General features: G+C 53.0%; 3 protein-coding genes across 5 annotated transcripts in view; 2 read left to right on the top strand and 1 right to left on the bottom strand.

Moving 5' to 3' along the window:
- CHAF1A (chromatin assembly factor 1 subunit A) overlaps nt 1-26185 on the bottom strand; it is a 62388-nt gene that overhangs the window by 15577 nt on the left and 20626 nt on the right. The window contains exons 2-3 of the mRNA XM_075077835.1: nt 1481-1537; nt 1079-1129 (exon numbers count right to left, since the gene is read on the bottom strand). Coding sequence (XP_074933936.1) covers nt 1079-1127 — 49 coding nt within the window. The 5' untranslated portion in view covers nt 1128-1129; nt 1481-1537. The remainder of the gene's footprint in view (nt 1-1078; nt 1130-1480; nt 1538-26185) is intronic.
- SH3GL1 (SH3 domain containing GRB2 like 1, endophilin A2) overlaps nt 2708-26185 on the top strand; it is a 30325-nt gene continuing 6847 nt past the window's right edge. For 2 of the 3 annotated variants that reach the window (XM_075077863.1, XM_075077864.1), the window contains exons 1-5: nt 2720-2875; nt 21936-22004; nt 22114-22186; nt 22920-23063; nt 24816-24949. In XM_075077863.1, coding sequence (XP_074933964.1) covers nt 2831-2875; nt 21936-22004; nt 22114-22186; nt 22920-23063; nt 24816-24949 — 465 coding nt within the window. In that variant the 5' untranslated portion in view covers nt 2720-2830. Of the gene's footprint in view, nt 2876-21935; nt 22005-22113; nt 22187-22919; nt 23064-24815; nt 24950-26185 lie in introns of all 3 variants that reach the window. The other variant, XM_075077865.1, reaches the window with a different exon arrangement.
- Nucleotides 3473-26185, top strand: part of HNRNPM (heterogeneous nuclear ribonucleoprotein M) — an 86961-nt gene continuing 64248 nt past the window's right edge. Inside the window, exon 1 of the mRNA XM_075077848.1 lies at nt 3473-3476. The gene's annotated coding sequence lies outside the window, so the exon portion shown is untranslated. The remainder of the gene's footprint in view (nt 3477-26185) is intronic.

Below are 26185 nucleotides of genomic sequence, written 5' to 3' on the forward strand. Positions count from 1 at the left end.
TTGGCTTTCTGGGCTGTGAGCACACATTGCCAGCACATGTCCAGCTTTTCTTCCCCAGTACCCCCAAGTCCTTCTCCACAGGGCTGCTCCCGATCCCTTCATCCCCCAGCCTGTATTGATACCAGAGGTGTCCCTGGCCCAGGTGCAGGACCTTGCACTTGGCCTTCTTCACTTCAGCCTTGAGAAAAGGAGGCTTAGAGGGGATCTCATCACCATGTACCAGTACTTACAGGGTAGCTACAAAGAAGATGGAGACTCCCTTTTTACACAGAGTCACATGGAGAGGACAAGGGGGAATGGACACAAGTTGCTCTTGGGGAGATTCCGATTGGACACAAGAGGGAAGTGTTTCACAGTGAGGACAGTCACCATTGGAATAATCTCCCCAGGGAAGTGGTTGACTTGGCCACATTGGACACCTTCAAGAGTCATCTGGACAGGGTGCTGGGCTATCTTGTCTAGACTGTGCTCTTCCTAGAAAGGTTGGACTAGATGACCCCTGAGGTCCCTTCCAACCTGGGATTCTGTGATTCTTGAACCTCATGAGGGTCTCACAGGCCCACCTCTCCAGCTTGCCCAGGTCTCTCTGGATGACATCCTGTCCTTCTGGCACGTCAGCTACGCCACTCAGCTTGGTGTCATCTGCAAACTTGCTGAGGGTGCACTTGATCCCACTGTCTATGTCATTGATAAAGATATTAAACAGCACTGGTCCCAGTATGGCCCCTTGAGGGATGCCATTTGTCACCAGTATCCATCTAAACACAGAACCATTAACCATGACCCTCTGGATGGGGCCATCCAGCCAGTTCCTTATCCATCAGACAGTCCACCCATCAAACCCCTATCTCCCCCATTTAAAGAGAATAATGCTGGGGGGTACCGTGTTGAAGGCCTTACAGAATCCAGATGGATATTAAGTTATTTTATTAGTTCTTAAGCACAAGAATTTAAACAGATCAGCCAGCTACGGTCAGGTTATTACTGCAAAGCCAATAGCTTTCACAAAATCAGGTCTGACACCTTTTTAGCAGGCTGACGCCGCGCCAGGTGACAGACCCTCCCTCTGCAGCCTTACCTTGTACAAGCTTCCGCGGAGGAATGGCCGCTTTGTCTCTGCACTCCATGGCTGTGAGGGGGGGGAAAAAAGCCATAATCAATAAACACCCGAGAGACGTTCCGGTTGAGCTACCGGCACCGCAGGGCCAGGGCCCGACAGCTCTCCCCAGTGGGGAGACAAAAGGGTAGGACTAGGGCCCACCGGGGGCTAAGGGGTCTCCTCAGGCCGCCGGGCTCCCCCCGCCAGGGCCGGACGGAGCGGGGGGAGGCTGAGAAGAAGCGAGGCGGCAGGGCGGGCCCGGGGCCGGCTCCGGGGCTGCCGGGCCTCCTTTGTTACCCCGGGAAGGCCCTGCGCACCCCAACCACCGCCAGAAACACACCGCGCCCCGGCCCCACTGCGCTGCCCCCGGGCCGGGCCTACCTGCCAGGGCACAGCACCGCAGCTCCCGCCGCTCCCCGGCGGCGGCGGCCGACTCGTCCCACCCCGGGGGCTCCCGCTCGTATTTGGCGGGAGCCGGAGCGACCCTGCACCTCGCCGCGCTGATAGGCGGAGCGCGACCCACATGACCCGCCCTTCCGTCCGCTCCGCCCCCCTCCCGCCCGCGTCTCGCGAGCAGGGTGGGAGGGAGCCTCAGCTCGCGGCTTCACCACCGCCTTCCGATTGGCTAGTGCGACCGGCCGTCGCTGGCCGGCAGCGGCGGTTGTCAGTCTGACCCGCTGAAGGCGCTGATTGGATAGCTGGACTCAAGCCGGCGGGGTGCCTGTTGGGACCTTACGCCTGGGCTCCAGGCCTGCTCGCCGGGCAGGAACCGGGGCAGCGGCAGTGCGGTACTGGGACAGGCTCCGGAGAAGTCAGAGCTGCCTTTCCCCAAACACTGGGCATGAGGGGCAGAACGTCCGACCGCGCTGTCCACTGCGGGGCCCGAGCCAAAGAGCGAAATGGCGGCAGCACCCCGACCAATGAGCGACCGCCGCTGCTGTGCGCGGGCGCAGACGCTGCCGTGGGGGGTTCTGGGAGTTGTAGTCCCCGACAGCGCTTCTCCCCCCGGTGCTACAGCTAGTCCTGAGAGGGACGGACACACACATCCTTGCCCGGCATGGTTTGTCCGGCTGTCCCGGTGTCCCACACGCTGTCCCCTCCCTGCAGCCCTGGCTGAGGCGGCGCTGGGCCCCTCCGCCCGGCAGGGGTGAGGGCCGAGCCCCGCGAGCTGTGGGTCCCCAGCTCCGCCCGCGGCGCGGCCGCCGCCTCTCCCCACGCTCCTCGCCTCGCCTCAGGGACGGAGCTCCCTCTGGCGGAGCGCTCTGCCCCCGCACCGGGCGCGTTCTGCAGGACGGGCTGTCGCCGCACGGGTGGCGGGTACCCGTTCCCTGCGGGCAGTCGCGTCGCGCCACAGCTGCAGAGCTGCCGGCGGGGCTTTTCGCGGTGCAGGAGAAAGACGAGTCTGTGGTGGAGTGACAGGGCACAGCACGACCGGCCGCCCCCGCTGTCGCGACGCAGCAACCCCCCCAGCTCGGTCGCAACGCGCGGCGGCGCCGCCCCGCCGGCAGGGGGCGCGGGGGCACCACGTGGCGCGGGAAGGGGGCGCTCCGGCCGGTGCGAGCGCGTTTCTCGGTGGTGCCCGGTGGCGGCGCTCCGCCGGGCCGCCAGGGGGCGGGGCGGGGCCGGCCCTTCCTGGCGGCGGAAGCGGCGGCAGCGGCCGGGCCGGGCTCTTGTGTGCCGAGGCCTCCCGCCGCCCCCAGGCGTCCCGTGGCGGCCGGCAGAGGCGGCAGGATGTCGGTGGCTGGGCTGAAGAAGCAGTTCTATAAAGCGAGCCAGGTGAGGCACCGGGAACCCGCCGCCGCGGCCCGGGGGCGCCCGGCCTTCCCTTACTGGCGCCTGCTGTTCCCCTTCGGTGACCCCCACCCGTTCCGCCTGGGCTGGCTCGGTGGTGCTCCGGTATCCGCCGTTATTCCCTCCTGGTATCCCGGTCCGGTGTCTGCCGGGTATCGCTCTCCCGGTGTTCCCTCGCCAATGCCCGGAGTTCCAGCTCGGTACCCCCCGTTACTCTGGTCTCGCACCTCCCCCAGCAGCCCACCGTTCTCCAGGTGCCCCCCAACACCCCCCGCTTTCCCCTCCCGCTGACTTCTGGCCGTCCCGGGGCTCGGTGTCCCCATGCTCCACCCCCCCGGCCGTGGCCGGGCCGGACCAGCCCCGTGTGGGCACGGTGCCGTCGTGGCCCCCTCAGCCCCTCCCCAAACCCTTGGGGGACCCCAAGGGGGTCCTGGGGATACAGCCTGGGGGGTCCCGAGACCTGTCCCGTACCCCTGGTGCTGGAGGGACACCAGCACAGAAACACATCCACCGTGAATCGGAGGGTCCCGGGCTTCGGGCACTGGCTGCGCCCCGGATCCGGGTGGGTGTCACGGTGGGGATGCGCTGCCCACCTTCCCCAGAAGCGGTCCGTGCCCACAGCACGGCGGGGGGACGCTGGCTTGGCGGCGGCGAAGCACCTCAACAGCCCTGATGCCCTCGGACTTCCTAAGCAAAGTGGGATTTTAGGAGAAAAACTCTGGAAGGTGGCAGCTATGCGGGGTTCGAGGTCATAGCTGGGAGTCACCGGCCCCGGTAACCTCGATGGCAGCTGCAGCCCAACCTCGGGAAGCTCCCGCTTCCTGGCGGCAGGATTTTGGGGTTGGCGAGGGAGCCACAGGAAACGGCCGGGGGATGTTGGAAAAAACTGGTCAGATGTGCGATTGTTTTTTTGGCCAAGTGAAAATTGATCCCGTAATTGATCGCTCCAGCTGTAAACAGTGAGTTTGTGTCGTCCTAAAGCCAAGATCCTTTGTGTGGGACCCCGAGGTGTGGCTCCTTGCAGCTTGGGGGGCTGCAGCTTTCCCCGAGATGTGGGAATCTGCTTTGAACGGTGTTCATAAACACCCTCAGCGCGAGGGGTGGCCGTTCCCAGTCCCCCCGAGCAGAGTTATCCCTCCCACTGCTTGCGAACGCAGCTGAAATTAACGGTTGGGACTTTTTAAAATGTATTTTTAGAACGATTCTGGAATTGCAGATACTCCTCTGCTGCTCCCAGTTGTCGCTTTTCTGCCCCCATTTTAAATTTAAGCGGAATTTTGTACAGATCTACCAACAAACCGTGTTTTCCAGGCACAAAGTTTAAACCTCTTTAAGCTCAGTTTAAGTGTTTGCTATGTGAGTTGTCTCCTCTCTTGGCCGTGTTTACGAAAAAGCATTTTGCTTAAACAGCAAAGCAAAAGAACGGATTCCTGAAGTCATTCCCCACCCCCTTTCTTACAAACCCCAGTGTCGTGGGGGTTGTTTTACGACTTCCATGGGGGAAGGTTGTGCTGAAAACTCAGAGTGGGAGGATTTTGCTGGTGCGGATGTGCTGTGGTGGTGTCGTGGGGCAATTAGAGGTGAAAGCTCAACGATGAGTCAGGAGTAGCGTGTTCCTAAAGTCTAAAAATGTCATTTTAAAAACACCTGATGAAGCCTTTCTTGGGGGGATTTATAGTAAATAAAAAACAGTAGAAATCATAGCAGATGAAGTAGGGAAGAGTAGAAAAAAGTAGAAAAACATAAATCATATGTGGTCTTTGGTGTTGTTTTTGTGATTTTTTTTTTTTTTTTTTTTTTTTTGTTACAGGTGTCTCTTTCTTTTCTTACAAGGAACCATTTTGGCTGCTTGTGGAAAAATTAAACCGGCGCAGCTGTCCAGGGAGAAGTAACTTGCCCAATGCGCAGACTTGGTGGCCCGCTCGCCTCTCGTGCGCGCGTGCACGTACTTCACTTGGGTGCTTAGGCCGCGTTTGGTGGCGTATTAAATTGGGAGATAAGGTGCATTTGTAACTGCATTGCAGGTTCTTTTGCGGCTCTGGTTGCCGCAGGGTTTGGGGAGCTGATTTAATCCAAGGAAGCTGGGTTTGGTGTGAGGTTTTGTGCCAATATCGGTGAAGTGACTCGCTCTGCAGGGATGAGAGGGATACGGTCCTCTCTTGGAGGCGCTGCCACCCCTTTGTAGCGTCCCGCAGATGGGGACGCAGGTATCTACACTTTAGGGATGCTTTAACTGGAACCTGGGAGTGACTGGTTCCAGTTTGGCCATTTTTCTGCCTTCTCCTCCTCCTCTTCTCCCTTCCCTTTCCACCCTCCTTCCCTTTCCCTCCACTGGTCCCACTCCTCAGCTGCCCCTTGGCTGAAGGAGAGGAGGATTAGTTATTTTTTGGCTCCCTTAAAGCTATCGGATGCTGCCAAAACCAAACATGTGGAAGATCTTTCCTAAAATGTTATGTTTTGTTCCACGTCTGTTGTTAATTGAAGGAAAACGGAGCCGGGACCAAGGTCTGCAAGGACCTCGGCACCGCTGGAGCGGCGGGTTCGGGATCCTCCCTGCCTCCCGCGCAATGAGGGGGCCAGTTCAGCCTCCTCCGTAGCCCGAGGGAGCAGGGCTTGGCTCGTGGGCTTCTGCCGTCTGATTCCTGCGGGCCCACGTCTTCCCTGGGTGAGGCAGCTGGGCGCCCACACGCAGGAGAGAGCCGAGATAGTATCCTGCAAAAAAAATCACACTGGCAAATGCTGCAGATGGTGAGCAGTTCTGTGTGTGCGTCCAGAACAGGTTTTGCTAGTTCACAGCAAAATGTTCTTTTAAAAAAAGAGCTGTAGAAAAACATTCTTGCAAAAGGAAGGAGGAGAAACAACAACAGCAACCTCTTTGAGCTCCAGCGTCGCGAGCTGGGAGCAGGTTGGGAAGTCCCGGTGCAGCCCCTGCTTGCAGGTATGAGGCTGGCTGATTCCAGGTGCCATCCAGCCTTGATCCACCTGCGTCCCCTCAGGAACTTGCAGGAACCTTGTGGTGTAGAAATGACTTCATTTGCACCATTTCCTTTTTTATACAGACCGGTATAAGCCCTAAAAGCCCGCAAAACTTTACATTAACCCCTGGATAGGGCAGGCTGCACAAGCAGGGCGCTTGCCTGCGCTCTTCCTGGGCGAATCTGATGTTTTATTGAGTGTAAGTGGCTTTGTCGCTACTTGTGTGTTGGGCAGCAGCCCTGCCTGGCACCGGCAGGTTTATCAGCCGCTGGTCTGAAGGGACAAGCCCTAGGGTGGAGGCAGCGCTCTTGTGATACGGTGGTGATAAATGCGTCCCTCCCTCTGTGACAGCAGGACTCTCGACCTGGGGTTTGTACGCTGCCTGGCAGCGTGGAGGCAGGAGAAGCAGCACAGGCTGCTCGCGGGGGACGGCTCTAACGTGGGGAGCGGTGTGTGGTGCCCTTATCCGTAGCCCATGTTGGTGTGGTGTCGCCGTGGCTCCCGGTGCGGCTATTTTGGGTGCTGCACCATGGGTGCGGGGAGCGTCCCTCTCCGCAAGGCAGGGCTGACGGGCTGCTCTGCTCTGGGCAGTTGTGGCTCGGCGGGTGACCAGGGCACAGTCGGAACGAGCCAAATACTGTCATTTTGGGTACAGCAGGGCCCTTATGGGGACACAAGACATGGTTTGTATGCCAAAATCGGATGGGGGAGCAGGCTCAGCCTGAGCAAGGGAAGACAGCGTTGCTTTTTTAAACCAGACTGGTATTCAGCCCTGGGCGCCACTGTCATCCTGAACAGGATTAATGTGCTCCAGAAGCCTGCGTGGTCCAAGCCTAAACCTTGCTAGGCCTGCCTGGGCTTAGGAACCAGGGCAGCAAGCAGTGGCTCATGCCCTGCTGTGCCTGGTGAGTCCTGGCCTGAGACACAGACCAGCAACCTCCTCCTCCCCATGCTACGTAAAAAAGCCATTTTCTGAGAGGGGGAGAGGCGAGTGCTAATTAAAACTAGCAAGCCCTTGACATGCATGCTTTTTCCTGAGTTTGATGACTCTCAAGGATATTTTTGAACGGGAATATCTACCGCTTGCTTTCTGCCTGGCCCCAGAGCCTGGGATGTGCTCTGCAGCCTCAGACAGCCATTTCAGCCCAGAAGGATCACACGATTCCCAAGCTCCATACTCCTCCTTGCCAGCTGTTAATGAACCCTAAGAGCTCCCTTCCCCGCAGCTTGGTGCCCAGGTGCTGCGATGCGATGGCTTCTGCTCAGAAGGCTGAGGCAGAGGAATCCGCTCCTAGATGCGCTGCGCAGGGACCGTTTGGTGACGGGGGACAGAGCGCAGCTGGTGGGCAGCGATGGCGTTTCTCCTATTTTTTTGTGTTTTTGGGGTTTTTTTGCTTTTGTGGTCATTTGCTCTTGCTCACGCTGGATTCGGATTTCCTTTATGTCTATTTGGGTGAGGTTCTTTCTGTGGTGGCTTTGTGCTGTGCTTTCAAATACGGGGTTTTTTTTTTTTCCTCCCTTTCCCAGCTGATACCTTCTAACAGCTACCTTTTGGGTTTTTTTTTTTTTTGGGTGTGTGTGTTAACTTAGTCCTCCTAGCATCTGGCGCTCTGGGGCTTTCTCTTGTAGACATGACATGCCTTTCCTCTTGCAGCCTTTGCTCTGTATGCAGCTGGGCAGTGAATTTCTCAGGACATCGCAGATGTGCTGTGCAGCACAGGATCTCCCACTGGCAGAGAAATGAGAAGCACAGTGTACAGGATAACCTTCCACGTGGAAAAGCAAATCCGCGAGGCCCCTCTCCCTGGCCAGAGCTTGCCTGTCACTGCCCTGTCTTGCTGCAGATGGTTTTGATTGTGCCTGCCCTCCAGCTCTAGCTCACTCCCACTTTGGTGGAGACTGACACACCCCGAGTTCATCTGTACATTTTCTCTCAAAGTTGCTGCTGCCAGAGTTTAAATTTTGGGGCTGGAGAGGAACTGCAGAGCTGGGAGAGCAGAGGGTTGTGCTCCCGCTGCTGACTGTGCTGCAGGGCGGTTATTGCAGCAGCAGAGAGACCGTAGACTCATAGACTGGTTTGGCTTGGAAGGGACCTTTAGAGCCCATCTAGTCCAACCCCCTGCAGCGAGCAGGGACATCTTCAACTCGATCAGGTCGCTCAGAGCCCCGTCCAACCTGACCTGGAATTTTTCCAGGGATGGGGCATCTCCCACCTCCCTGGGCAACCTGTGCCAGTGATTCACCACCCTCACTGTGAAAAATGTCTTCCTTACCTCTAGGATCTTCTAGATCTACTAGATCTTCACCTGCTGCAGCTTTTTGGCCAGTGGATGCGAGTTGAAGCTCTTGGGACAGTGCCAGTGCCCAGAGACATTAAAGTGGGAGCGCAACCCCCAGAAAGGCCAGTCTCTGCTCTGCAGTGGCACGAGAACTTCATGCTGACTTGTCTTAACCTCCAGCAATTAGTAAAGTGGACACAAAATGCTCCGTACGGTGGCTTTTCTGCTCTCCCAGAAAGCCAAGCCAAGAGGTGCGAGCATGTGCAGGCAGCAGTTGGCCAGGGCTGCCTGTACTGTCCATGGATGAAACCCTGGGGAAGCCCTTGATGGTGCACTGGGGCTGAGACTTCACCCAGGAGAGCACCCGGAGCTGCCAATAGAGGAACCAGGCACCAGAGGTGGGGTTGCGGTGCTATTTTGGGCTCATATGTTCTTTTTGAGCTGTTCTGGTTCTCTTTGCACAGCCGTGCTGTGCCACCGGCAAGCGAGTTGGCCCGTTCCTCAGCAGCAGGGTCTGAGGAGCAGGAGGGGATCCTGGGTGCGGGTTGCTCCTTAGGTTTTCTGCCACGGTGGCGGTTGTGCTTTGACGAAGGCAGGATGAGGACTGAGTGCCACAATGGCATGGCGAGTAGGTAGTTCCTGGGGCAGGTTGTTGGCAGTGTCGGGCTCTAAGTTCCTTATCTATAAATGGGAATTTGGACTGGGGAGTCAAGGAATTTTGCTAATTCCTGCCAGCCTGCCCTTCCCTCCCACAGCACCTGGTGTTAGCTCTACTAATATTAACCTGGGCTAGACTCCCCTGCAGCCTCCCTAGTTTATCTTTTAATATTAATCTGCTGCTGAGGCTGGAGGAAAGCTGGATTTGCTCGAGCACAGTGTAACGTCCCGCCTGCTCGGCTTGCCAGCCGGGCTCCATCCAGGAGGGAGTCGTATTCGGCAGTAGCCATCATCCTCGCCCGAAGCCCCGAGCAGTTTGGTGTCGCCAGAGATGGGTGTTCCAGTATGGCAGGTGAAAAAGCGGAGGAGGACGCACACACGCTGCTTTCGGCAAACCTCCAAGTGAAGGGGACTAGACTTCAGCGCATGCCGCTTCTAGCCTAGGTGATGATGACGACTGAATGCTTGCAGAGATGCCTGCTGTCACGTCTAGCTAAAGTGACTGTGTGCAGGATATTTTCATATTATCTCCCTCTCCTTTTCTTGCACAATTGGTTGTCGATGAAACGCCTGGCTTGGCGACGTCGTTCGGCTGGTTAATCGTTGGAGCTGAGCTGGGCAGCCCCGTAACGGAGCAGTTTCCAGCTTTCCTCAGTATTCTTCAGCCTGTCTGGAGTCGCAGGCAGGGGATGGCTCGTGTCTCTGCATCGGTTACTCTAACGTGGCTTTTTAATTTCCTTTTAAGATTGGTTTCACAGCCATTGGGCATTAAGAGTAACAAGACCCAGATTCTTGGAAGGCAAGGACAGAAAACAGGGGTGGAAAACCCCACCTCTCCATACCCTGCTTCATTTGCTCCCCTCCTTGTTTCTGATGTCAAACAGGGAAAGTGTTCTCCCGCGTCTGCAGCTGGGGGAATCTGGGATGCAGGAAGGATACGTGACTCAGGGCTGGGGGGGGATTGTGCGGCATTAGGAATGCTGATTCCTTGTCGTCCTCTTGTTCTGCGTGGCGATGCCTGCCTGCCTGTCTCGGGGCTTTCTGTCTAAAATGATCTAAAATACCTAAAATATATCTGTTTTCAGAGGTTATGGATGAACTGCTGAAAGTGGACAGTGCCGAGGGGGATGGTTTCTGGACGCAGTGGAAGGAAATCCTTCCTCCCCCTTCTCCCTGCCAATACTTTCCTCCTGGGAAAGAGCAAAAGAGGGATGACATCAGGCAGGCTGGCTTGTAAAAGCTGATTCATTTCTTTAGCACCTTTTTTTTTTTTTTTTTTTTTTGTTCTTTCTCTTCCCCCATCCCTACATATGCCAGTGCCTTTTGCCAGGGCTCGCAGCCCCGTCTAAGCCCCGGCTGGTGAAACTGGAGGGACAGCAGCCTGTGCTGGGAGCCAGGCAGCTCCTTCTGCCTGAGACTGCAGAAATACCGATGTAAAAAACAGAACCGCAGGCTGCTGCAGTGGGCTTCATGCCCCTCGGGCAGGGGAGGCTGTTTGTGGTGGGGTGTGAGGGGTTATTACAAGACTGGAGCCTGCTGCAGCCTGCAGTGATGTTGCTGTCCCTTCCAGAGAAGGCTGCTGGTTTGCACTGCTCTCGAGCAGGATGCTGAACTATCAAAATGACCAGAAATAAAATAAATCTGTAATCCAGAAGGTCTTGGGTTTGTAATGCCAGCTGAACTCGTTCACATGGAAACTCAGTGATGCATCTAGACACTGATGCTGTTTCACAAGACTCCTGCATCGCAGAGGGCTGCACTTGTCCTTTCTGTCTTTTTAATTGTGCTGATTAAATCATCAGCCTGAGCTGTGAAGTCAGGGCCCTGGAGCTGGAGCTCCTGTCAGCGGGGGTGACTTCCCTGCAGATCTGCTGCCTCCCGAGCTATGTCCCCCCACTGCCGTGGCTGTGTCCCAGCCTTCCCCCCTGGGGAGAAGGTGAGTCTCTGCAGAGCTGAAGCAGATCAGGAAGGGTCCGGGCTCCTCAGGCTAGGAAAGTGCCACAGCATCACTTAACTTCTGTTTTCATAAGCTCCTGTGTGACATGGCTTGGTGCAAGATTCAGCCCCTCTTGACCTCTTGCTATGATTATAAAAGCGATAATTAAATTTTTCTTTTTTTTTTTTTTTTTAAAAAGGTTTCCCCTTCCTCTTCCCCTCACCCCCCCATCCCTTTAGTCAGCGATCCCATGGCTTTCAGGAACGTGTTCCTGTTGACAGGAAAGGGCTGTGTTTGGCCTGAGCTGGAGGGATTGCAGCTCCTGGGATCCTCTCCGGCAGCTGCGGGGTTTCATTGCTGGGTGTGGGTTTGCTGATAGTGCCTGGGGGGGCTGGCGAGCCCTTCAACCCGCCAGAGCGCAGGCGGGAGCGTCCCCATCGTGCTGGGGCTGTCCTGGGGGACACACGCGCGGTCCCCCGAGGTCCGGGACCTGCCCTGCCGCACCTCTTGCAGCAGATGGAGAGTCCATCGAGAGAGTCTGGGCTGCTCATGCTTCCAAGAAAAGCCTTCTAGCCCATGACGTGTGTCATTAGCTTTGTTGCCGATATCTGATTAATAGAACTAGTCATTTTTCTTTTAAAGCCACTGGGAATTTTAGAATCTTCCTATCTTGTATTAACTGGCTATTAATAAAGTTCATGATACTGTCACTAATTAGACTGCTGTTCTGCTAAAAAAAAAAAGTTAAACTCATCTCCATAATGAAATTCTGTCTTTCAGACAGAGGATGAAATTTGCATGATTAAAGCTTTAAAGGGCTTTTTCTAATTAAGAAAATGCTTCATAATTCATTCTAGAGCTTGAAAACCAGGCTGTATCTTCTTGTTGGCTCAGACTTTATTCATCAGTGATAACTTATTAACAACTTTCTTGACCAAATTTGTTTTGGCTTTACAGCGCTAGCTATATTTAAACTTAATCTTGCCACCTTCATGACAAAAAAAGGCAGAAAAATGGTAAACAATTATCTACGTACGAAGCAAATCCACTGCGTAAGAAGGTGCTGTTCTTGCCAAAAGGATTCCAGCACCCCACACTGATCTTCTTCACTGTATAGCTCCGTGGTGAAGCATTTAGAAAACATCTTTGTTGCTGACATACATCTGCGCACATGCTTTTGGGTGGACTTAGGGGGCACTGGGCAGGCCCAATGCTGGAGCGCCAGATGTCGGTGCAGCTATTCTCACAGTAAAGCTCCTCCTAATTGTATTGGACAAATTGTAAAGACCAAGGGAGTCTGGACTTTTGTGCTTGACAGGGATAACATAATCTAAATGTTATCTGCCGGAATTCTTGGTACACCTATTGCCCTGCCTGCAGGGCAGAAAGGCGGCAGCGATGCATCGATAGTGTCGCCTGCAGAGCAAAAGCAAACTGCGTAATAGTAACAGCGTCATCTGCAGAGTAACGGCAAACTTTGCAAAAAGCAAAGTCCTGGGAAGGTTGTTTCACATTTAAGCCATTCTGAACTGAGCATCAGCAAGTGTTAATGATGGGCAGCAAAACAAAAAAGGTTCAGCATTGTCTTGTGTGGGCTGGAAGCATGATGGAGTGCCTGGAGGTGGGGAAGGCCCCCACACAGAGCTCTTGGAGGAGCCGATGCGGGAGCAGGAGTTCGATCCGCTCCCGCGCAGCATTGCCGCATTGCTCCTGGCAGCCGTATGGATGTCTGTTCGCTCGTTCCCGCTCTCCTTTTCCTTAGGATGCTGTGCTCTGGTCTGATAGCCACTAAGCTTTTCCTAGTATTCAAATTAGCAAGGAAAACACGTGTTTATAGTGTTCTCAATTATTCCTTTCCCTCTTTGATGTTTGTGTACACTGAGCTATCGCTAGGTCCGTGCTGGAGTTTTCACTTGGCCAACGCTGTCCTTGTTAAACGTGCTCTGCATGGGGCTCCCTCTGCCCCCTCCAAGCCAGGAAGAGGGTTATTTGCCTTCCCTTTGATGGAGTTGAGCCCCTGCCTGAGCTCAGCATCTTTTTTGATCTCCCTTCTGTCTGTAAACCTGCCTGAGAACTCGCCTTGACTCTTCCCTGAACTCATTAACGCTGTCTGCCACCCAAAACTGAATGCGGCTGTGACTAGACTTCGTAGGTAACTGCTGTATGTGTCCCATCAGCCTGGCTTAGGCTCAACACGCTGCAAATCGAGAGGTGGTTCTGCCTCCTTTCCAGCTTCTTGATAGCATCCAGGCTCTGTTGCTGTTCAAGATTTTTCGCTGGGTGATGCCAGTTAGTGTCATGCACCCCGGGGAGGTGTTTTTTCACGTGTCGGTTTGCATGGGGAGCAGAAATCCTGTCTGCTGCTTTTTTGCAAGCTGTCCTGCAGCCGTGGTATTTCCCCCAGGGACATACAGGTGTCATAAGCCCTCCTGTTCCTCTTTTTTTCTCCCTTACTTTTTGTGAAATCCCTAGCAGCGGCATGCAGGCGGATGGTTGGGGCTGACCGAAGGACAGGACTGCTGGGTGCTCTGCCTCGGTTTGTCATTGAAGCTTTGCAGAGGAGGAAACTGATGTACTTCTATATCACATCCAACGAGCGGCTCCAAGTCTCAAATGCGAGGAGCCGCTCGTCTTTTTTCCCCTGGGTCTGCAAAGGTCGGATGGAGTTGCTGAGGAATGATGGCTCAGCAGCTTTGCAGAAGTCAGGCTGTGATTCACTAAGGCTCTTCCGAGGTAGGACATAGGGAGGCTGGGCAGGAAATCTGGATGCAAGGCAAATGATCTACATTTCCCCTCAGTTTAGTGGACTTCCTCTGAATTGCTCTAGTCCCTGCAAGTGGGTGAGAAGGGCAGTGCCAGGGGAGAGAGAGCTGCTGCTTTTTTCCTTATGTGTTTTTGTTTTCCCTGTTAACTTGACCCAATTTTTTTTCCAGCTGAATAGAAATAACGTCTCATTTGGTACAGAGCATGCGAGAAGTAACTAATAATAGGAGAAAATATCTGTCGTGCAAAGGGCTGGTGCTCCCTTCCCTGCAGCAAGAACATTGCAACTGTCTCCCCATGGTGAGAGCTGAAACCTTTCTCCTCTGGGGTGAGTCTGCTTTTCAGGCAGCGTTGTGCCCTTTCGGCAGGCTGGCCCGGCGTTAGCCAGAGCAAGCCGAGCTGTCGGCTTCTGCTCGGGGCGGGAAGGAGGCACTGTCTTGCTCCTGCTGGAAGAGTTAGCTTGGAGGGCACCGAGATGAACACAGAGCCTCGTAAACAGGGACCACAACCAAGATTTTAAATACTGTCATGCTATAGACAAGGAAAGGACGAATTCCCCGAGCAAACAGGGAGCGGCTGCGTTGCAGTGCATGTGTATGCCCTTCTCTGGCCCCAGCTCTGCGAGTGTGACCTGCTTGCTGCTGCTGAAGTTACTTTTTTTTTTTTTAAATTCATGCTGTCCTCATTCCTCTGAGCCCATCTGCTGGATGGAGATGAGTCATTCGATAGCACTTTGAGTAGGTGATTTGACAGGTGGCTCCCTAGAAAGCTGCCTTTGCATGCGGCAGCTCTTTCTTTGTGGTTTCTATATGATAAGATTACAACCTGAGGTCACTCTGAAGGCTTTCTGCCTTGTCCAGAGGGAAAGGAAGGAGCTCTTCATTGTTCTGGGCTGACCTTCCTGCTCAAAATCACGGCAATTCCTCTGGTGTTGGGTGGAGAGTGGCTAGATCCCATCTCAGATGGTGAGGGGGTGGAAAGCTGCGTTTGTTTCTAGACACGTTTTCCTGGTGCACGTGTCTGGAGGCAGCGGAGCACCTCTACGTGCCTTCGCATGAGTACATCGCAGGTGCTTGGGTGGCGAGTCTCGGATGGGACTGGCCCTCTTTGAAAGATGGGAACAAGAAAAATAGGGGAAAGAAAGTTCAGGAGAAGATTGAGAGTCGGATAACAGAGTAAAAATACTCCTGTGAGCTATTTGGCAGGGAGATTAGACATCTTTGGTGGCCGGTGGAGCAGGCAGGTGCCCAGGACGGGTCAGATCAATGGTAGGGCTGACGTTAGGAGCCAGTAGCAGGGTCTTGCTCAGCAAGGCAGGAAGGTGAGAGCTTCAGCTGCCATTCCTCTTTCTCTGGTTTGCCCTGCAGCCCAACAGGGATGTGAGAAATGGTGAGACGGTGTCTGCCGAGTTACATCCACCTTCTGTTTTTAGCTCTGCTGCTAACCTGCTCTTGACAGTAGGCAAATCGCTTCCTCTTGTGCTCTTTCCTCTTCTAGCACTTGTCTTCTCTCCTTAGAGCAGCAGCTTTTGGGGTCAGAAAGTCCAGTGGATGCAACGGTGCTCAGCCTTGCGAGGACCATGGAGCTGCTGGGTGCCTCCAATCCCCCAGCTGTTCGGAGCATGGGGATCTGCTAGGGAACATGCATTCCTCCTCGTTACAAGGCTAGTGGTAATTGTTTATCCCCTATTCCGCACAATAAACGCTTAGATCTGTTTTCTTCTCCTTAAAGTAGGTCAGAAGTTGCTCAGATTAGCATGTGCTTTGCTGTGGGCATGCCGATCTCCTTAAATTGGGGTGTCTGCTGCCTCTTGGCAGCGTCCTTCCTTAAGAAAGGATGCCTTCCATTTTTAATTATAAAACAAAGAGCTTAAAAGCATCTAAGGAGGCAGAATACGGTCAGATCCACAAAGCTAACGTGAACAGACAGAACTGCAGGCTGGCTGGGGAGAAGAGGGGTGTGCGCAGCGTTACAGGTCTTGGTGGGTGCGCATCAGCTCCCACCGCTCCACGGGAACTGGCCGATCATCTCTTCCCAGTTCCCAGCCCCGTGTGCTTGCTGCCTCTGTGGCCAGGAGGTGGAGATGTACCCGAAATGGTGAGGCCTCGACACGATGTACGCACGCTCTGGATCCCAACAGGTTCTTGCTGCTGGACCAGCACCTTCCAGTCTTGCCTCGTTTCCAAGGATTACGCCAGGAAGGTGACAATTAACTTTTAATGAGACACTTTGTGATGGTGCGGACAGGTGGCACATCAGAGCTCAGGCATCTGTGGGGGATTGCCATCGGCCTTGAGACACCTCCCAGTACAAGCTGGCTCTGCAGGGAGCCTCTGCGGTGGCAGAGATGTGCGGGGCGCTCAGGGAGAACCCCCAGGTGTTTTCCAGGTGCTACAGCTGGACTCCGGCACCTCTCACGGGCACGCCGTTAGACGCAGAGTGTGTTTTGAGGAGGCTTTTTTGGGTCTCTGCAGCCCTGCTGTTGCCAAGCCCCACTGACTGCAGCCGAGTGACTAAACCCATTTACTACCCATCTATTTTAAAGCTTAAATACACACACAGCAACAGAGTAAATTGTCACGTTGGGTCCGTGGAGCTGCGACCGCCCAGCTGCTTCTTACACTGTGATGGTAAAGCTACCAGTGAAGATGACTGAAAATTACACTTAATGCCAGGGAGTCATGCCTTGCTGAGCTGGAGCAGTGGCAATGGCTTTATTTAGCTTTTATGGAGCAGCCCATAGATCTGTGGTGCTAGGCACTAGCGATTCCAGTTTGCCCTGGTTTTCTTTAACTGCTTCTTCTACATGTCTCTCCCAGGCTGTTGTGTTGTACTCAAGCCCTCTTCATCTGGGGTTCAAAACATTTACAGCACCTTCTTTAATTATTTTGTGGGCTGCTTTTTCCACTGGACTTGCTCTTTCCTGATGAAAGGAGCCAGGGTGGAGCTGCTTGCCTGTTTGCTCGTCTGTGGGGTTTTTTTATTTCTTGAAGGGAACTTTGTGTTGAGGGGCTGAGGGTGGTGGGAAAGAAGAGGAAGGCTTTGATATGGCAGCATCTGAAGGGATAAGGTTTTTGTTCTACTGCAGGCAACTGTTTTGAATGCAAGGATGGCGTATGTTTGATGTGTTATAAATAGGGCTGACTGCTCTGGAAAAAGAAAGTAAATTTTTAAAAAATATATTTTTTTTGCTTCTCTTGGTGTGTTTTGCTTCTTTGAAGGCTGAGTGAGTTAGGGATAACTTCCCATTTTAAAGAATCTAAAGGCTAAAGAGCAGAATGTCAAAATCAGGTATGTAAAGTCCCCTGGGAAAGCTGCTTATTAGCAGAAAATGACACTGACTTACGGCTCCCGCATCCGCAGGTTGGGCAGATGAGGACCTGCGGGGTGGGGTGTGCTGCAAACCTGCCCTCCTCCGGGTTTCAAGGTGCCTTGCGGGCACTCCTCGGCTGAGGGAAGTTTGGCTGATGGCGTCTTCCCTCTCAGTTTGTCATGATTTTTGCTGATGACGCTGTACAAAAATCTCCTTTTTCTTTTTTTGCTACGCGTCTTTCACCCCTCTGCCAAGAGCAGCTCCTGGGAGCGACACAGCAAGGCCACGGTGCAGAACAGCCCGTCCCATTTCTCCGAGCTGGAACTGTCCATCTCCTCTCTGGGAACAGCCTCATCTACTGCTTACGAAACCTCTCCCCATCTTCTGTGCTCCTAAATATATCCAGGTGTATCCTGGCCGAACACACCTGCCATGTGGCAAAACATGCTGTGCGCAGCCTTGTGCTCCTGGCAGGAATGTTAATGGGGCGATGCTGCATCCAGTGACGAGGGACACACGGCTTTGGGGTGGGAGCGGGTGTGTCAGGGTCCTTCTCCAGGCCTTTGGGATCTGTTTAGGTTTTGGTGACGGCGTGGGCAGCACCAGGTGACTGACACCTGTCTGTCTGATTCATGTGATTCATGTAAGGATGTCCGGTGCAGTATAGCAAGGGATGGACACTCAGGTTTCTTTATTTACTGCCAGCTTGTCCTGGAGCTGAGCGGCAGTTGAGCAGATGAGATGAAGGAACGGTGGGTTTTGAGGAGAGGTGTGTGGATTTTGTGTCGTAGATTGGGAGTGGCTGCACAGCCCTCCCTTATTTCTCTCCCACTCCCAGCTGTAAAACAGAAGCCCTCTTCATCGCACCTTTCTTCCCCCTCTGTACACATACCATTCCTGCCTCTCCCCGTAGCCAACCTCCTGCCGCAGTAGTTAGTTTAAACAATAGGTCTTTCATTTCTGAAGATCTTCCACCATGCGCAGCCCTTTGGTGCGTTTTGAACAGCGAGGGCAAGACGGATATTGTTCGTGTTCCCACGCCCCTGCGATGGAAACCGACGGAAGCCCTCGTGAGTCGATGCTCTTTAAAATAAGGCTGCAGAAACTGCAAAGCATGGTCGGGAGCAGCCTGTCGGTGGCAAGAAGTGGCCGTATCTCATCCCTCTGGGTTAGTTCTCCTGCAGATGAAGCAGGCTGGATGCCTTGATGCTTGCTGGGGTGGGAGCTGCTGCAGCCCGGCACGGTGCAGGAGCCCTGCACCAGACTTGAATTAAATGTACCTCCCTACTCTGATCTCAGGTCAGAGCTATCTAGGGCATATTGTAACTGCCAGTATCCTTTTAATTAAACATGATGGGAAGCGAGGGATTGATTCCTGGCTTCTCTGTTGGACTTTGCATGCGCCGTCTGCTTCGGCCCTCTTCCCCGACCCTTGCGGTGTGGTTTGGTTGGGATGCCAGGTAAACAGCCATCCCATTTTGAAGCAGTGTTATCTCACTAGGCTGTGACGCCCAACTGTATCACCTCACGCTAATATTTGCTCGGCTTTTGGCATTTGAAGGCATTTGGCTTCGGCTGCTGCAGCAATGCGGCTGAGGGCTTTTGCTCTGTTGCTGCGCCCTTCTCCTCTCTCTGAGCTGCGGCAGGGCTTGCTTCAGGTTTAACATTTTAGTATCTGTCCATCCTGGCAGGGCTGGGGGATTAAAGAAACCAGAGAGTATAGACTTGTTCTCATCTTTCAAACCAAGCCAGCTGATGCGCTTCAGCATAAGCCTGCAAGAGAGTATTTGGGCCACTGAACTTGGTTAGGGTTTTCCATGTCTTGTCTTGCCTTGCCAGTCCCTTCCCTGGCTTCACATCCGTCTGGCTGCAGTGTTCGGGAGTGGGTAGGTCCCCAACCAGGGGAAGACAGACACACCCCAAGTCTTCTCTTTGGCTGTTCAAGGAATAAAAGTACAGAAGAATTGTCACCACATCCTCAAAAAAGCCCCTGAGCCGCTCTCTGGAGGCAGCTGTGCTGGGATGTGCACCAGCAGCATTTCACCGACAATCTTACGGTTTACTTGGGCCAAGCTGGACGCCGCAAGCAACACGTGGATGCTTCCTTCCTCTCCCGTCCCACAAGCAAAAGGCGAGCTCCCTGGTGAACTTAATGCTTCCCTGAGCAAGTCGGCCACCTACTTGCCGGCCTTTGCAGGCTCTTTGCAGGCAGCACGGTGAGATGCACGATGTGGCACTTGGAAACTTGGCTTCCAGTCGTGCCGTGAAGCTCTAGGTTAAACAAGGAGCCGGCGAGGGCTTCTCCTGGCTTGTGCCTCAGCTAGCACCGTGGGGGAATCTGCATTAGTTTGTCTTCCTGCCTGATAGATTCGGGAGGGTGGGGACAGGGATGGAGCCACTGCGGATGGCACACATCCCTCCTGCTTTCCTCCCGTGAGGAAACCTCCCAGTTTAATTAGAGCCAGCAGGGAGAGAACCTCAGTCTTCTTATTCCTTCACAGCAGGGCACCAGTAGCATTTCTTGGATGTCAAAAGGAGGATTAAATTAGTCTGCAAGTGAGATTTTTTTTTCTTTTTTTCCTCCTTCACATCCCTCAGCTCTCTGGGAGGGTGTTAAGCCTCCAAAATCACTGTGGTGATCAATGCCTTTGACATGGCATGCAGTCCCTGATTACAGCAGAGCTCCCTGCCAGAGGGGTTATTTGCAGCTTTCTGGGCTGTGAATCTGTGGGTGGGTGGGTGGAGAAAAGTGGGAATGGAATTGCTTGGGATAATTGTACCCTTCCCAGGTGTAGTAACGAGTAAAGGAGGTTTCCAGAGGTGCGATCTTTGTGAAAGAGATGGGTGCTCCTTTCTGGCTGCGGAAGTTGCGGGACTTTTGGCAGGGGACAGGCAATGGCAGCTGGGAGTGAGCTTTGCTCTGCTGAGCTTGTCCTGGCAGGCAGAGCAACTGCTTCGTGGGGGTTTTTTTCTAGACTTGATGTGTCTGGAGAGGAACGTGCACCTCCCCAGCTCAGAGCCAGCTTGCCTTGGTGTGTGCTGGCATCCCAGGTGCGGAGCAGGCATCCAAAAAAAAGCAAGAAATCATACTCAGATAGGTTGCCCATCTGCAGGCAGCTACGGGGTGATAATATCCCTTCCAGCCTCTTCCATGTGCTCACCAGATACAGCGTGGCAGGGTGCAGGGCTGGGCCGTCCTGCCACGCTCTTGCTGGGTCCCATGGACCTGTGAGGGCTTTATCTAGGGATTAAGAAGGAGAATGAAATCCAGAGCTGAGCTGGGCGAACCAGGAGAGCAGCAACCCTTTCCTTTCCCCTAAATGTTAAGGGTGAACTACAGCAATTTCTCTTTGGCATCTTATGTCCTCTGCTGGACTATGCTTCCTCCGAAAGAGTTAAGAAAAGTCTTCCCTTGGTGCAACGAGGGCCAGAGAGGCTCTTGCCTTGTTTGTCAGCCTCTTGAATCGTCATCTTGGCCCTGCAGGGATTGATGCTGCGCAGCTCCGTGCTGGGTGCTCAGTTAGAAAAGCTCTCTGCGCTCCCCAGCCCCTTCTCCCCAACGTCTGTGCTGCCTCGGCAGCACTGAGCAGTTGCTGATGTCTCCCCGCTGAGATGCAAGAAGCTGTGCTCTGAGCAATGATGTTTGTGCTCAGCACCAGAGCTGGGTGCTTGGCCTACCAAGGGTCTTTGAATATGGGCCTTATTTATTTGTCCTCCCTGTTTTGGGGTCTGGAAATGGAATTTTGCTGAAACACTGAAGACCTTGTTCTTTGTAATAGCAAGCATTTCGTCTGCATGTCCTGCTTGGTAACTTGATTTTGGCGGGCTGAGCACAGTAGGTGCAGCCACTCGGCTGGTGTCGTGTCTCCGAGGGGTTTTAAAACTGGATGATTACCTAAACGGGGTTTTTTCCTTCCTCTGCCTCAAAAAAGTAAGGAACCATTTTGAATCCTCATGGGAGCAGGAGGGTTCAGAGGAAGAAAGACTTGATAAAATCAAGTATTTGATGCTGAAGTAAACAAACCTGTATTGTTCCTCCAGAACTAGATTTTTGACTACAAACATGAGAATTCCTGGCAATGTCCTGCAGCAGGCGTCGAGTGCTTGGGAGTCAGCGCCTGTTTCCTAGACTGCTTTTAAAGTCTGTATAGGTAATTTGCTGTTCATTTGGACCAGTTTGGGGCAAGATAATCAGTAATTTTGGCTGATCCTTATGTCCCGTGTCCCCAGGTGCTGCCATTTGCCTTGCCACACCGGCACAGGGCTGGGAAGGAAACATTCTTCTCCGTTTGAGCTGCAGGGAAGGACACTTTTAGGTGGATTTAATAAGGCACTTACTATCTCTCAGCTCGGGCAGTTGAATGGTGAGGTCTGGGGAGCAGGGGTCTTTTCTTAGACCAAGTAATATTTAGAAGAAAGCTGATCAGCCCTTCCCACAAATAGCCAAAAGCAGCCCTGTCTTTACAGCTTGTCAAACTTCTCAGCTTTTCACCAGTTTTAGAACCGGTATCAGATATGCTTTGATAAATGGATTTGAAAACTACCGTAACTTCTGTACATTTCTTTATCCTCCGCTTACAAAGAATTCAAAACCCCCGTGCTCCAGATCCTGAGCTCTTCCAGCGTTTCCCCTAGGAGTGATGGTTTAGGGCTTTGAGAGGCCTCTGCTCTCTCCAGACTCTGTTCTTGTTCTGGCTGCTGAGCAGAGTGTGTTCATTCCTTGTTTACTTGCATTTTGCCATGTGTGAAACTGAAGCCTTGGCTCAAAATGGAGTCGAGAGACAATTCTGCTGCTTGCTTTTTCCAGCAAGCGTTGGAGTTGGAGCTGTGTGGTGTGATTTAAGGAGCTGCATAGCTTCTGTTATGTGAGGAATATCCTGACTGAGCTGTGCTCTGGGAGGGTGGGGGATGCTTGGATTTTCAGTGGGGCAGCGTTAGCAAAGAGCCACATCTTTTTGATGTGCTTTGGGCTGTTCCTGTCACCTCCGTTCTCTTGCAGATGCTGTATGGACCACTCTTCTTCCCTTTCTGTCCCAGGGACTTATTGCATGAGGTGTAAGGAGCTTTAAGCAGTCAGCTACTGCCATGCCTGATTCCTCCTCCCTTGTTCTTTTTCTGCAGCTGGTCAGTGAGAAGGTTGGAGGAGCTGAAGGGACCAAGCTTGACGATGACTTCAAGGAAATGGAAAAGGTGAGTAGGGAACAAGAGAAATCTCCAAACTAGCCCATCTAACTCCTCTGTGACCTTGCCAAAGCCCTGAGCTGAACTTTGCTGCTGGGTCGTCTTGTCTTTCCTACAGAAAGTGGACCTGACCAGCAAGGCGGTTACAGAAGTACTGACCAGAACAATAGAGTACCTCCAGCCGAACCCAGGTGGGTCCCTTCCCTCTGCCCCCAGTTTTCTGGGGAAAGAGGCAGAGGGGGCAGAGAGACATCAGAGAGAGCTTGTTTGGCCCTGAGATATTGGTCACCAGCCCACATCTGAGATGAGGCACGCTGCCTCCCCTGACCAGAGGTGTGCTGGGTCATCTCGTACGTGTGGCTGTCCTGTGGCCTCGCTGGCTAGCAGGGTCTGGCTCTTGGCTAGCTGGCGCTTTGCGACTCAGGTGAAGATCCTGACACCCCTCTTGCCCTATGCTGTGTTCCTGAGCTGTAAGACACTGCTGCTGCTGTTGAACAGTGGAAGAACAGACGCATCTTTTGCCTTGGACCTAGAGAGGCCCTAAAAGGGACCCGCTTTTCTTGGGATATCCAGAAAAAGTGGTGGCTCTGGGCTGGGAAGGGGTGGCCGGTTTTGTAGGCATTGCCTCTGGAGCCTGCTGGCCTGCGTGCTTCCAGCCAGCTTGTTCAGAGAGCACTCCAGGGACTATGGGAGGGCTGGGGAAACTCCTTTGGCCTTCACGGGTGAGCTGTGGGGAACTATTTTTGCTTGCTGTCTTGGAAAAGAAAGTTCTCTTTTTGTAGCGAATGATATTTCTGGTAGATGAAGACAATAGGGATTCTTGGCTTTGGGCGTAGCTTTAAAAAGAAAAAAAGTTGGCAGTGGCCAGCAGCTGCTGGCAAGTCCAAGTAATTGCAAACATGGCTGTGGCTGTTTCTGTGCCAGCTTCCAGAGCCAAGCTAACCATGCTCAACACGATGTCAAAGATCCGTGGGCAGGTGAAGAACCCTGGCTACCCGCAGTCGGAAGGGCTGCTGGGGGAGAGCATGATCCGATATGGCAAGGAGCTGGGCGAGGACTCCAACTTCGGTGAGTGTTCCATTGGGCCAGCTCCCCCTAGGAGCTTGCAGATGAGATGGCAAAGGCTGCTGCCAAATTTCCAAGCTGTTATTCTAAATTCTGGAAGGGCTGTGACCTTTTGTGTCACCTGACAGTACTGGGGGCTCTTAAAAGAGGTTTGAAGGCTTCCACCCAGGGCTGGCAGGGAAGGGGTGAGCAGAGCCCAAGTGTCCTGGATCCCAATCCATGGCATTATGTGCAAAACTACCTCTTAATGCTTTCTAATTAAAGACTGAGATAAATTCAACTGTAGGAAAAATTGCTTCCTTGCTTCTAAACTGAACAACGGTGATGTGGAAACTAGATTGAGCGAGATGCGGAGTTTTACGGTGCAGTTTCCAGCTAGAGCTCTGCTATAGGGAGGTTGAGGCCAAGAAATCTTTTTGCGTGGCAGTTTCTCATAACCATGTGTGACTTGCAGGGAGGAGGGGGGGGCGAAGCCTTTTGGTGACATCAATTTTAATCCACTAAAACATCAGCCTGTGCACATGACAGACCTGGTACAGTACACAGCTGTCCGATGGCTTCCAGCGCAGGGAGGAGCCTTCTTGCCTCAGGTAAATTAAAAAGCTCTGGCTACTTAGAGGGAGTGACGAAGGATTCTCAGGAGTGACTCTGGCCAGCTCCGAGCCCTGCATCTCTCTTGGCTTGCAGGAACCAGCGTTGTTCAAGGGAGCAAGGGGGAAGGAAGTTTTTAGAACACACCAAGCCTGATTTCCTTTAATAGCCTTTCTTTAAAGGAACAGTTAAATTGATAAATTTTTATGTTGGGACTGCATCCCTCCCTAGGACAGGTTATCTAGAGTTATGTCAAATGAAATAGCTCTTCTTGTATATTTATTTTTCCAGCTGGGCAGTAGAGTGATGTTTGCGCTTTACCCTCTATTTCACTTGTATATTCTTGTGTGCTAATGTAGTGCTGAAGCGATTGGTTTGCCAAGGCTGCACAGGAATAATATAATCTATAAATGGTTTCCACTGGCATAAAAAGCCAAGACTAGAAATGCTTTGCTGCAAGTCCATCTGGCTTAGCTGTTATTGTGGCAGGAGCCTTAGAATAGCATGAAATGAAATAGGTTTCAATAAGCAACTTTGAGCTCTCTGATTCAGAGGGGAGGGGAAGGGATAAGGTTGGCGTGGTAGAGGTTAGTGTCTAAAATGAGTAAAAGGCTGCAGGTTTGCTGCCAGCATCTGGGGAAACTTGAAAAGTTGGTCAGAGTGCTCTGGGCTTGAAATTGAACAAAAAGATGGCCAGGGTGGATCAGACCGAACGCACCTCTGCCCCGGGCTTCTCTTGCCAGCAGTGGCCAAGGAGCAGAGCAAGGTTAAAGCACTGCATGGCCAATTAGCAGCTCAGTGACTCCCTGAGCTAACAGGGAGTATAAAAATATTGCTTTAAAAAATATTTTTACTTTTTCCTTCCTGTGTGTAGTTGGTAGAGATTGTTCCTGTTTTTCAGAGGAAGAAAAGGAAGCATGTTAATGAAGTGTCTTGTGTGGAGTCCGCACCAAGAGGCAATTGCCTGCTCTCACGCCGGGCACCACTCGCTCCGTGCCAGGCTCGGAGATTTGCTCCAGATAGAAACGTGGGGACGGAGCTTGCACACGCTGGGTGTCTTGGCAGAATGGCTCTGCATGCAGCTGCCACAGACTTCGGCTCTGTTTAACTGGCTGGCCCCTTCTCTCTTCTCCCTTTCTCTTCCCTTCCTTTTCTCACTCGAAGGCGATGCGCTTCTTGATGCTGGCGAATCTATGAAGCGGTTGGCTGAAGTGAAGGACTCGCTGGATATTGAAGTCAAACAAAATTTTATTGATCCCCTCCAGAACCTGTGTGACAAAGACCTGAAAGAGATCCAGGTAAACACCACCATGTTTTTCCCTCCTCTAGTTTCTGGCCTCCCCTGGCTATAAGTGCACGTAACCGCTTGCTCTGTCACGGTGGGAACCAAGGACTCGCATAGGTACCGGCTCTGTTCCCCTGCACTGTGCGTGCTTTGTCTCTTCAGATTCACCAGTATTTTCCTCCCTGCTCAGTACCGCTGCTGCTACTGCTCCTGAGCAGCTCACAAGGCTGGATGCAGGTTTAAATGGTTCTTCGTTTACCGTGTTTTATGGAGGATGCTGTGGGAGTACATCCCAGCATGCGTTCTGGGCTTGCTGAATTTGGTTGTTTATGCTGCGAGCTCCCAGACGTGTTACGTTTGGGCTGCCTGGCGTTAAACTCCAGAGTGTTCTCTACAGCTGTTGGCTCTATTCTGTTAGTAGCCTGGATCCTATAACACAACTTTCAAGCTACGAGCAAGCTTCCCCTGAGGTCTCTTATGCAGCATCTCAAGAAGGCCCTTCAGTGTCTCACCAGGGAGACGTGGAGCTTGGTAGCTCCCGTGTGCTACCACAGAGACAAGCCCATGCAAAGCACGGTCAGGTTTTGTAATAGGATCCATCCCAAGCTGTAATTCACAAGGCAGTTCTCTCGAGTGAATTTTCACTTACAGTGGTGTCCCGGATAAAATAACCACCAACTACTGTTTCAGTACTTACCTGTACTCCAATTCTGCGGGCTGCCATAGAGCTAATTTAAACAGCCCTTGCCCTAAGCAGTCAGGGGATGCAATGCCCAGAACCTGCATCCCAATTCCTGATCTCCAGAGATCCCTGTCACTCCTGGGGAGCTGAAAGTAGCAGGCCAACTCTTCATCTGCCCAAAAGGCTTGCATGGGGAACAGACTCACACTGCTCCCTGCAGTGTGTTCCTCCAGCTCTCAGCTGGAAGAGGGTGAAATCATATCACCATTTCAATTTGTTGAGGGTTTTTTTTCTTAGTAAAAAGCCCCCAGCAGCCACAGCAGTAATCCTCTGCCAAATTGAGCTTGGACGGCCCGCTCCTCCCTGTCACCTCACAGCAGCTTTGCCTTGCAGCTCTCGCGTCCTGCAGCCTCTCTGGAGTCTGGACAAAGGTGGGAGCCACAGAAGCGTGTGCTCTGAGATCAGGTTTTGGAGGCGAATGAACTTGGCCTGTAACTAGAACTGCCTTCCCAGCAGGAGAGCTTGGCTGCTCCCAGTCTCTGGCTTTTCCTTCTTTTCCTTAACTGT

The sequence above is a fragment of the Phalacrocorax aristotelis genome, chromosome W, assembly GCF_949628215.1.
Source record: "Phalacrocorax aristotelis chromosome W, bGulAri2.1, whole genome shotgun sequence".
Taxonomy (NCBI): domain Eukaryota; kingdom Metazoa; phylum Chordata; class Aves; order Suliformes; family Phalacrocoracidae; genus Phalacrocorax; species Phalacrocorax aristotelis.